The sequence below is a fragment of the Sminthopsis crassicaudata genome, chromosome 4 (assembly GCF_048593235.1).
Source record: "Sminthopsis crassicaudata isolate SCR6 chromosome 4, ASM4859323v1, whole genome shotgun sequence".
NCBI lineage: Eukaryota > Metazoa > Chordata > Mammalia > Dasyuromorphia > Dasyuridae > Sminthopsis > Sminthopsis crassicaudata.
Genome location: NC_133620.1, coordinates 19,529,014 through 19,541,334, shown reverse-complemented (window position 1 = coordinate 19,541,334; position 12,321 = coordinate 19,529,014). Strand labels below are relative to the sequence as shown.

At 45.8% G+C, this 12,321-nt stretch overlaps 1 protein-coding gene across 1 annotated transcript in view; it reads right to left on the bottom strand.

Annotated features, from left to right (window-relative positions):
• The window catches only part of FYB2 (FYN binding protein 2), a 45,142-nt gene that overhangs the window by 22,064 nt on the left and 10,757 nt on the right, over window positions 1–12,321 (bottom strand). Inside the window, exons 5-9 of the mRNA XM_074265827.1 lie at window positions 11,158–11,286; window positions 6,640–6,728; window positions 4,032–4,066; window positions 2,163–2,194; window positions 514–607 (exon numbers count right to left, since the gene is read on the bottom strand). Of these exons, the coding sequence (XP_074121928.1) occupies window positions 514–607; window positions 2,163–2,194; window positions 4,032–4,066; window positions 6,640–6,728; window positions 11,158–11,286 (379 nt within the window). The remainder of the gene's footprint in view (window positions 1–513; window positions 608–2,162; window positions 2,195–4,031; window positions 4,067–6,639; window positions 6,729–11,157; window positions 11,287–12,321) is intronic.

Sequence of the window (12,321 nt, the reverse complement as noted above, 5' to 3'; positions counted from 1 at the left end):
CACAGTGCCTTGCTTATAGTAAACACTTAATAAATTATAATTGAATTAATTATATCCCTAAATTACTTTTAAGACATTTACACAGTTTCTATAATAAAAATAAGTCTAAAACTCAAATCCTACCTCAGATTCAGACACTTAGTAGCTCTATGTGACCCTAAGAAAATCAAATGTGGGTAATGGAAGGATCTGGGAACACAAGAATGTGGAACCCTTGGAGTGTGAGATATGGGAATGGGGTGGGGAACATCAGAGAGAATCTAGTTCGTTTGTCACCTCTCCTTGTCCCATTATAAACTCTGACAGACTAGGATTCACCTCCTTATAATTCAGCTGGCACTCAGTAAGCACCTATTATGTGGAAGGCGCTGCGCTGGATGCCTTAGAATTCAAGGACCACCATGACAAAGAGCCCTTGCTCCCAAGAAGCTCCAGTCTCGTGGCTTAGTGAGATGTTACACGTACAGAATGATGCATCTAGGAGGGGAGCCAGATGTCTAAACAGACAAATACCTTCTTCAGATTTGGGTCCTTGTCCTTTGGGTGCACTTCACCTTCCCGTGGCTGTTTCCCCTTCTTTTTATCATTCCCAGAGGCGTGTTCATGGCTGAAAAATGAAGAGATGCTCAAGCCAAGTCTGAACTGAGGACAGTCTCACAGATAGCGGTAGACAGGCTGTACTGTAGATTAGCCACTGTCACGTCTCATCTTTGTGTAACAGGCCTTAGCCCTTTGCCGAGTTGAAGAGCACCAGGTCGGGTCAGAACCATTTGAGAATCCATCCAAACACCCCCAAATGCACTTGGAGGGGAAGAGACTGGTTTTTAGCAGAAAGGGATTTATTCCTAAGTCCGTCTGCCCCAGGACTTAGTCAGCATCAAGGCTGCTCTGCCCAGAGCCAGCCGTCCTCTGCCAGTGTCTGACCCAAATACACAGGGGTTCTAAGCAAGATGGGAGCAGAGTTAGGGAGGTTCTAAGGTGTGAAGAGAACTCCATGAGGAGTCAGAAATAGGCTGGAAGGCAGCTCACAGAACCCCAGAATGTGGAGAGAGTTCGGAATTCCTCCACTCCCACCTGCCTGAAGGACAAGTCCCTCCCCAGCACCCCCTGAGCCCTGGTTGAAGAGCCCCGGGATTTCTGGAGGGTTTTCCCTTCTGTCAAGCTGGTGTTCCCTCTCTGCATCGTGTTCTGAGTCAAAGCCAAGCAAAGCTCGTTCCTCTTCCTCAGGAAAACCCTTTAAATACCTGAAACCAACTCTCCTGGCTTCCCGAGGTTTCTCCAGGCTAACCCACCCCACATCCTCCAAGCAATCCTTGCAGCCACGGCCTCCAGTTCTCACAACCTCCTCTAGAGACACATCATCCTTCCTGAACCGCCGTCCTAGGTCCGATCCCTGCGCTCCAGGCCTGGCCTGCCGAAGCATCCCTCCCAGTGTGGAGGCGATTCTGACGTCTCAGAAGCTTCCGCCCCTTCTGAGCTTGTTCTCCCCTTTGGGGCCACAAGGAGCAAAATATCTCCATCTACCCCGTGACTAAAATGGGGGAAAGACAAGACAGGAGCTAAAGCAGTAGCACAAACATGACCCCAAAGGCCATTAACTACTGCCGGACTCATAGGAGTTGGGGCTGAGGGGACCGGGGCGATTTCCAAATATTGGAGCCATGTCAATAGGAGAGGATTCAACTCCGACTCACTTCTGAGATGAGAGTCATCCCAACCCACACTGCCATTCTTTTAGACAGGAAACTGAACTAAAAAGTGGGGATCTCCTTATTCTTGCAGGTCACTAAACTTGGCTTGGAGGGCTGGTTGTCAAGAAGGTGGTAGCCACATCCCTAGTTCTGCGTGGTTCGTGTTAGACAGGTTCTGAAGTCCCTTTCACCTCTGACATTCGGTGATGTGGGGCCCGGCCAAGGTCAGGCTGACCGCAAGTCCACTGCTCTTCCCACCCTACTGTAATCTGACAATCTGTCTTGTCCCACTGGCCCTGAAAACAGAGGCTGGTTTGATTGTTTAGCAGAGATGCATCAATGATATATTCCAGAGCCCCCAAGAAATTGTAACAGGCTTAAAAATAAAACAAAGCAAATCCAAAATGCGGCAGATTGGGAAAACTGAGGGTTAGGGGGCAGGGGAAAAATGTCAGGCCTTTGAGAACTTACCTAAAGCCTTGATGGACAAAACTCTTCCGAGGCTGAAAAAAAAAAAGGAGAGCATTCAGGATTGTAAACAAAAAGTATTCCCATCAGTGACTTGACCTTGACTTTGGGGAGGAGGAGCAAGTAGCAGAACCAGGCACTAATTGTCTTAAAGGTCTAAGTCCTCTAGCAGGGGAGTAGGGACCCAGGAGACTTTAACTCCTCCTCACTAGTCCAGCCTAAGGCCTGAATAACACACTGAAGATGGGGCTTGAAAGCCAGCCATATTTGAATTAGCTCCTTCTCATTCTAACTACTTTTATTTTTATGTCCTTATTTTATATATATTCCCTCCTCTGCCTCAGAAAGAATGTAGCTCCCTGAGAGCAGAGATAGTAACTTTTGCAGCCCCAAAGTTAAGTGCAGTAGCCGGCACACAGTAAGTGCTTAATAAATGTTTGTGGATGGAATAACTGGTTGGTAAGGTTGAAAAGAGGAAAACTTCAGGCAATTGGACAATCCACTTGGACAGCTTAGTATCCCCTGTACCAGAGACAATAATCTACATTATTTTCCCACCCTAAGAGACAGAAAACTTGAAGAGAAAAACCACTTTAAGGTTCTTCTTGGAGATGTGGTTTCTAAGTCTCTGCGCTGATTTCCTGGGCTGGATCTCAGGGGTTCCAGCTAAGGAACACAGTTCTACGGATCTCGAGGACTGGGTCACGTGGTCTCTGAGTTTCAGACCAAAATGTTGGCCCAGAACACCCGTGAAGGGAAGTCTTTGCTTTGTGGTCCAGTAGACTCAGCTCCTTTATGGCATGGCACATGTGGCGCTTAATAAATGCTTGCTGAATACAGTTGGATTGATTTTGGGGGGAGAGAGGAAAGAGTTCAGGAGGCTGATTTAAGGTTTTTGTTTTTTTTAACATTTCAGCCCCAACATTTTGCCTTCTCTTTTCAATTCAGTGCTATTCCAGAGACAGTTATTAAGCACCTTTTGTATACAGAATATTGTGGTGAGCATGATGGGCATCCAGACAATCACAGTAGTCATAATAATACATTTGCATTTTAAACATCAGGGGATGCTGTTATTATCCCCCACTTTACACATGAGAAGCCATGTCCCAGAGGATGAAATGATTTGTCTAATGCAGCAGATTTGGGCTTTGAACTCAGGACCTCTGGGCCCCAGTTCTGAGCCTTCTCCATTTGCTGTGCTCTTAGGCCGGCCTTGAAATAAGAATGTTTCTGGCCATCCTTGCCCAGCTCGGGAATCCCGAGGATGGAGAGACAGAGAAATGTTCGTCTGCTAACCTCCCCGCCCTGTGCTTGTAAGAGCCTCCTGACACAAAGGAAGCTCCCACACGGGTTGAGGGCTGCCCATTAACCACCAAGAGAGGAAAGGTCCCAGGAGCCCAGAATTAGGCCCTCCTCTCCTGCCCAGATATGGTCGAATATTCCCTTCTCGGTCACCTGCTCTGACCCAAACCTGCCCGGCTCCTGGGTAACTTCTGACTGCCCTATGAACACAGGGAGGGGTTTTTCAGGTGCTGGACAGGTTTAAGGTGATTGCCCTCTTTGGAAGTGAGGAAATGGGATCCCAGAAAATGCCGAAGGGGTCTCTCCTCTGAAAAGCGAGTTTATTAAAGTTAAAACAGAACCTGCCAGCACAAGATGGGGGGGGGCTGGCATCCCACTAAGAGCCTATCGGCCCTGCCCTCCGCACCCTCCGGTACCAGCCTCTCAAAGGCTCAGAGCCTCGGCCTCCATGGGCGCTCTCGGAAACTGAAAAGCCATTCAGAGACCAAGGCACTTCAGTCCCGTCTACTCCCTGGGCATTCTGCTTTTCCAGTTAGTTAGACACTTGCTAGGAAGGAGGGAAATTACCTTGGCGATAATTTCTATCCCGTTGTCAGAAGGAGCTAAAATAAACAGACAGAAAAGTTAGATTTCAAGATGGTCTGCTCCGGCTCTCGCTTTCTTCTCCCCATCCCCAGCACTGAGCCACATGCGCTGCAGAGGCTGAAGCAGTGGGGAGACGGCTGGAATAGGGAGCACCTGAGGCTCTGGAGGGAAAACATTACGGGGACACTGGCCGTGTGGCCACAGTCTGTGGTACGTCCTGTCCTCTCCCTAAGTAAAGTGTGATGGGGAAGGCAATCGGTGAGCCTTCAAGTGCTCTCAATTAACCGTTTTATTGGTTACACTGGAGCATTCCTGGTCAAAGAATTCTGGAAATAGATACTTGGCAGAGGCCTGGAAATCTTCCAAAAGCACCCTCCTTCCTCCCTTGTTTCTCCCTCCCTATCTCCCTCCCTCCCTCCTTCCCTTCCTTCCTTCCTTCCTTCCTTCCTTCCATCCTCCTTCCTTCCTTCCTTCCTTCCTTCCTTCCTTCCTTCCTTCCTTCCTTCCTTCCTTCCTTCCTTCCTTCCTTCCTTCCTTCCTTCCTTCTTTCCTTCCTTCCTTCCTTCCTTCCTTCCTTCCTTCCTTCCTTCCTTCCTTCCTTCCTTCCTTCCTTCCTTCCTTCCTTCCTTCCTTCCTTCCTCCCTCCCTCCTTCCCTTTTTTTCCTTCCTTCCTTCCCTCTTTCCTTCCTTCTTCCTCCTTCTTTCACTTATTCCCTCTCCCTCCTTTTCTCTCTCTCCCCCTTTCATCTCTCTGTCTGTCTCTGTCTCTTCAACAGTTATTAAACTGGTAAGTCAGGAGAAAGATTTACTTTTAGAAATAGCTTGATGATTAGATCTTCTATTCCTATGTCATGGAGACACCATGAGGGTCCAGTTGGTAGATTCAGAGCTAGGCCAGAAAGACCCCAAGAGGAGTCATTCACGGAAGAACTTGAGAGAGAGATCTGTGGTTGTCTATCTCACCAGGGATCAGCCGTAGGTCCTGTAATCTTTGCCAGTTGGGTCGCTGACTTGGACGAAAGCCAGAGAAATGTAAAATGACTTGCCCAGGATCACATACTGACTAAACGTCTAAGGCCGACTTTGAACCTATATCTTCCTAACTTTAAGTCCATTACCGTCTACACTATATCATCCAGAGGTGTGAGGTTCTCTATATAGTCCCATCGGCCTATAATAATAATGACTGCTAGAGTTCTAAAGCGTACAAAGCACTTTCAAACACACAATTCTAGGATTGTAGCCCTTGAACGGAAGAGATCTTACCACCATTTTACTAATCACCAAATTGAGACCCAGAGAAGGTCTCCCATAGTAAATGTCAGGATTGAATCCAAGTTCTCTGTGTCAAGAGGTCCCAGATCCCTGAACCACAATGCCTTGTGGTCTTATTTTAGCCCCCAGGGACTATGTAAGGCAAATTCTACAGGCGTTCTTCTTATTTGACCAGATAAGTAAATCGAGCCTAGGAGAGGTCAGGACCATCCTATAGTCCCACCAAAGTTTCAGAAACAGGATGGCTCCCAGGGGCTTCTGCTAGTAAGTCCATCACCCTTGCCAGGACACAGTGCCACCCAAGATGAGAAGGCTCGCATGGGTGATGGCCTGCCTCACAGGAAGGACTATTCCCATCAAAGAGATCACAAAATAGTGATGCAGTTGCTTGGGCTTAAGCCATCGGGTCTATGTTTGGACTCTCAAGTTCTGGGTTTATTGATCTCCAGGCATGTGACTGTGGAAACACCTACTCAGTTTTCTCATCTTTAAAACAGAGCTAGCAATACTTCGTTGCCCATGGCCCAGTGCTTTCATGGGGAAGGAGAAACTCTGTATAAACCTTCAAGGCTGACAGAAATGTGAATTATCCTCATTATAACATTTGATTTCCTGACATCCCCCCTAGATCCCATACTCTGTGGTCCCTCCCGGCTCTGACCTTCTTAGTTCACTGTGGAAGACGGGCCAATGATTTGAGTGCCGTGGGAATGGACAAAAGGCAGTAGGAACTGCAGTGCGACAACAACACAGTGCTACATCCCTTTCTCTTGAGAAGAAATGTTTCCACAGAAAGCTCTTATTGCCAGCAGAAACACCAGAGGCTCACACGTCAGTGACTTCATCCATTTGAGCCGGCCCTTTGCCCTCCCTTAGACAGAACCCCGGGACCTAATTCCCCGGGTCTGTTATCTCCCTCCGCACACACAGAACAGCCCGTGACTTCAAAGGAGATATCAGCAGTTCAGAGGAAGCTCTAAGCCCTCTTTCAGGATAAGTTCCTTACAGAAAGCATAGGGAGAAAAAAATTAATCTTCCTATCTTGATTTTCTTCTTCTCTCCCCCACCCAATATCTACAAAAAGAAGGACATCAAAGTAGATTGGATAGGAAAGAAAAGAAGCAGAAATCGGGTTGTGAGAGGCATTGGGAAAGAGCGCCGATGCACCCTTCCCTCCCCCCAGGGAAAGATGGGGAACGTGGGCTCAGCCGGGGAGGTGCCGTATCTGTCGTGCCCAAAGTAGGCCGGGCAGTGTGGCATTTGGCCACCTGCATATACCAGACTATTAATACATTCATCAACTCTGTAGACTCACATTGATCAGTGCACGGGGAAATGAAGTCCTCAGATGGCTTCTGGAATGGGATTGTTGCCTCGTAATTATGCAATTCTTCAGATTCTTGGCTGAGAAGCAAGGGGGAGGAATGGCAGAGGTTAGTTTATTTTCCTTTGGTAATTTTCAAAATTGATTTCAGGGAACAATTCTGGGTCTCTATCCTCACAATGGATTCGAGGGATGCTCTGTGGGGGGATACCTATTGTACAGATGAAGAAATAGAGGCCGAGAGAGCTCAGTAATTTTCTGTTTTCAAAGTCTGTTTATTTTGTGTCCTGAGGACATCTAGCCATTTTCCCTCCTTTTTTGATGAGAAAGTGTTCATCTTTCCATAGTTTATAAATATTATTATTATGACAGTGAAGTGGAGTTTAAATTGAAATGGTCTTAAGTGTCTATGATGCTGTGATTCTTTTATATCGAACGTTCTATGGACTATTGCATAGAGGCATGAGAATGTCTGCTTTTTGCAGTCAAATAAAAGTGTTAGGGTTTGCTCATCTTCTAGGGAGCCACCCAAAGTATCCTTGGTACAACTCCAGGAGCAGAACAAGATGACAGAAAACATATGGACCTCCTACAGGTGCCATGTAATTTTGACTTTTTTTTCTAGCCGGGTCTCTATTTTTAAAGCTTTTCATTTCAAGCACTTTGGAGACTGTGGCCATTTGGTATGACAACATCTATTCAAATGTTCCTTCAGTTCTCATGGATCACTTTTATGCCTGAGAAATTGAAGGTAACAGTTCCAGTTTGTTTCCAGTGTGGATTGAGTTGAGTTTCCCAGGCCACTTTGAAGTGTATGTTTATATAAAGGGATGTATATAGGTAGTCTATGGATGGAGCATCAAACCTGGAGTCAGGAAGACCTCAGTTCAAACGTGGCCTCAGCCACTTGCTAATTGTGTGGTCCCCGGAGAATCACTTAATCCTGCCTCAGTTTCCTCATCCCTCATTAATTTCTTATGGCGATGACAAAATCCCAGGTATCTTCCATTTCTATGAACAAATTGACATGATTCATTCAGACATTTGTTTCCCCACTTCTTTGTTGGTAAATGGTTTATTGAGTTATGAACCATGAAAGGATGCAACTGCCCTCAATAGAAATGGGGAAGCTAGGGAGAGAGATTTGGGGGGAATATGAGTTCAGTCTGGGACATTTTGACATTGAGATGTCTGTGGGTTTTCTAGGTAGAAGTGAGGGATGTGGGACTGAGTTTCAAGAAAGATAAAGTCTGGCTATAGAGAGGAATCTGATGAGGAGTGAGAGAGACAGAGAGAAAACAATATTCACAGAGACAGAGGAACAGAGAGAAACAGACACAGAGACAGAGAGACAGAGAGAGAGTCAGAGAGAAAACAAAACACATACACAGAGAGACAGAGAGGAACAGAGAGAAACAGAGACACAGAGACAGAGAGACAGAGAGTCAGAGAGAAACAGAGACCCAGAAACAGAGGGGAACAGAGAGAAACAGAGACACAGAGACAGAAAGACAGAGAGAGAGTCAGAGAGAAAACAAAACACATACACAGAGAGACAGAGAGGAAGAGAGAGAAACAGAGACACAGAGACAGAGAGACAGAGAGTCAGAGAGAAACAGAGACCCAGAAACAGAGGGGAACAGAGAGAAACAGAGACACAGAGACAGAAAGACAGAGAGAGAGTCAGAGAGAAAACAAAACACATACACAGAGAGACAGAGAGGAAGAGAGAGAAACAGAGACACAGAGACAGAGAGACAGAGAGTCAGAGAGAAACAGAGACCCAGAAACAGAGGGGAACAGAGAGAAACAGAGACACAGAGACAGAAAGACAGAGAGAGAGTCAGAGAGAAAACAAAACACATACACAGAGAGACAGAGAGGAAGAGAGAGAAACAGAGACACAGAGACAGAGAGACAGAGAGTCAGAGAGAAACAGAGACCCAGAAACAGAGGGGAACAGAGAGAAACAGAGACACAGAGACAGAAAGACAGAGAGAGAGTCAGAGAGAAAACAAAACACATACACAGAGAGACAGAGAGGAAGAGAGAGAAACAGAGACACAGAGACAGAGAGACAGAGAGTCAGAGAGAAACAGAGACCCAGAAACAGAGGGGAACAGAGAGAAACAGAGACACAGAGACAGAAAGACAGAGAGAGAGTCAGAGAGAAAACAAAACACATACACAGAGAGACAGAGAGGAAGAGAGAGAAACAGAGACACAGAGACAGAGAGACAGAGAGTCAGAGAGAAACAGAGACCCAGAAACAGAGGGGAACAGAGAGAAACAGAGACACAGAGACAGAAAGACAGAGAGAGAGTCAGAGAGAAAACAAAACACATACACAGAGAGACAGAGAGGAAGAGAGAGAAACAGAGACACAGAGACAGAGAGACAGAGAGTCAGAGAGAAACAGAGACCCAGAAACAGAGGGGAACAGAGAGAAACAGAGACACAGAGACAGAAAGACAGAGAGAGAGTCAGAGAGAAAACAAAACACATACACAGAGAGACAGAGAGGAAGAGAGAGAAACAGAGACACAGAGACAGAGAGACAGAGAGTCAGAGAGAAACAGAGACCCAGAAACAGAGGGGAACAGAGAGAAACAGAGACACAGAGACAGAAAGACAGAGAGAGAGTCAGAGAGAAAACAAAACACATACACAGAGAGACAGAGAGGAAGAGAGAGAAACAGAGACACAGAGACAGAGAGACAGAGAGTCAGAGAGAAACAGAGACCCAGAAACAGAGGGGAACAGAGAGAAACAGAGACACAGAGACAGAAAGACAGAGAGAGAGTCAGAGAGAAAACAAAACACATACACAGAGAGACAGAGAGGAAGAGAGAGAAACAGAGACACAGAGACAGAGAGACAGAGAGTCAGAGAGAAACAGAGACCCAGAAACAGAGGGGAACAGAGAGAAACAGAGACACAGAGACAGAAAGACAGAGAGAGAGTCAGAGAGAAAACAAAACACATACACAGAGAGACAGAGAGGAAGAGAGAGAAACAGAGACACAGAGACAGAGAGACAGAGAGTCAGAGAGAAACAGAGACCCAGAAACAGAGGGGAACAGAGAGAAACAGAGACACAGAGACAGAAAGACAGAGAGAGAGTCAGAGAGAAAACAAAACACATACACAGAGAGACAGAGAGGAAGAGAGAGAAACAGAGACACAGAGACAGAGAGACAGAGAGTCAGAGAGAAACAGAGACCCAGAAACAGAGAGGAACAGAGAGAAACAGAGACACAGAGACAGAGAGAGAGAGAGTCAGAGAGAGTGAGAATCAGAGAGAAAACAAAACACATACACAGAGACAGAGAGGAACAGAGAGAAACAGAGACACAGAGACAGAGAGAGAGAGTCAGAGAGACCGAGAGAGATAGAGAAGCAGAGGGGAAGGAATGGGAAGGGAAAGGAAAAGGGGAGAGAGGAGAGAGGGAAGAGATTTGCCTCTGCACGTCTTTGATAAGCCTTCCTTGTATTCTTTACATTCTCATGCTTATTTTTGGAATTTATTATTGGAATTCTTTAAATAAAAGAACAGTTTTTCATATTCCATTTGCAGTAGGGAGCTACTGAAGTTCATAGACTATGCTTAAGGAAAATCACTTTGGTAGCTAAGTGGAGACTGGATCAGGATGGATAAAAGACTTGAAGTATGAAGATTCGTTAAAAGTTCCCTGAAATAGTGCAGGTACAAGAGATAAGCACTGTGTGAATAGTTAGAAGGGAGCAGGGCTAAGTAGCATCTGTGTAGAAACTGAGGAGCAGCTAGGTGGCGCTACAGTGGATAGATCAGATGGAGTCAGGAGGATCCCAGTTCAAATGGGACCTCAGACACTTGATACTTCCTAGCTGTATGACTTTGGGCAAGTCACTTAACCCTGATTCCCTTCTCTCCCCCCCCCCAAAAAAAAAAATTAGAAACTGAAAAATTGACTGAACAGATCGAGGGAGAGTTTGCTAACTATATTCTGACTTAGAGTAGGCTTGTGACTCTCTCAGTGATTTGTTTTAAAATACAGCCCTTTGGGAAAGAAAGCATATTTTTAAATGGCATGAGACACTCTGATCTCTCCCAGCAAAAAGGACAATAACAAGGATTTTTCCAGTAGAAAAGGCCCCACAAGTGGTTCTTGGAAAAGTAAGATTAAAGCTCTTAATTTTCACATATTCAGACATTTTCTTTCCGAAATACCCCCAAAATCACTGTTCACCAACAGACTTTTAAGTGCTTTTGATCTTTACAGTAGTTTCCCCTTCCAATTGATCTCTTTCCCCTCTTTCTATAGAGTTAATTTAGGTTTTGAGATTATTATTAATCAAAAATCCTCGACTTCATTTTTGATCTTAGATTAGATATCAAGAAATAAACACCTATTGTATACCTAGGTGATGTGAAGGGTCCTGGGAAGAATATCCCAGAATCACCACTACCCCCTCCCATTCAATCCAACAAGCTCTTTATTAAATCCCTCTTAAGTTCAAGGCACTGACCTGCCTTTGGGACATGCGGCTGGAGGCCTGCAAGGGGCAGTTGGTGAAGCTGGGCAGGAGTTCAGGTTAGAGGCCAGGGCTGGATATGCAGGTTTGGGGCGTCTTCTGGATAGAGATGATAACTGAACCCTTGGGAAAAGAAGCGGAGGTGAGGAAAGTAGGTTTCTTCTGGTAGTGTAGCTGGGGAAAGGAGAAGAGCCATGAGCCAGCAGCTTAGAAAACTTTTTTTTGGTGGGTGGGAGGAAATCAAGATGAGGTGACTTGTCCAGGGTCACACAGCTAGTGAGTGTCTGAGGCCAAATTTGAATTCAGGTTCTCGTGATCCCAGGGCAGGTGCTCTGCCCACTGTACCACCTCACTCTCCAGTAAACCTCTCAGAGTGGTATTGGAACTTTTAGTTGGCCTCTAGGTGTGTGGAAAGAGCACTGGACTGAGTTAGAAAATGAAGAACAATATAGTACAACAAAAACCAAAACAAATGACAAAACTGGCCATGCAGTCCCAGGATCTGAGTTCAAATCTTGCTTCTGCCACTTAGCATCTGGGCTTTCCAAGGCAGCCACAGATCCTTCCCAGACTTTAGTTTTCTCTTCAATAAAATGGGGGGGGGTTAGTCTGTGTTGCCTTTAATGGCCTTCCCTTTCAGTTCTAAATGTGTAATGCTGTGAAAGTTATTTTTGTTGGGGCAGCTAGGGGGCGCAGTGGATAGAGCACCAATTCTGAAGTCAGGAGGATCTGAGTTCAAATCTGCTCTCAGACACTTAACACTTCTAGCTGGGCAAGTCACTTAACCTCAGGGGGGGGGGGGGGAGTTGTTTTTATTTGAAAAAAAAAAAAAACAACAAACTATCCCATAAATAAGATTCTCATCATCCTAAATCATTAGATCTTTTAAGAGTCCATATATCACTCCCCAGCTGTTGCACACAGCCCCTTCACACCTTCTTGTCCTGATTTGTCCCTGGCCTTGGAAAGCTCGGTGTCACTCAGGGGAAGAATATTAGTGACAAGCCTGCATGGCAGAGGCCTCAGTTACGGGCCTGAAGACCAGCTTTGCCCACTTCTCCACCCTCCAGGTTTGCTGTGTTTAGACTTCAAATTGTTGCTACCATTTGCTGCTGTTTAATAAACAAGCCCTTTCTTCCCTGTGTTTTTGTTAGAAAT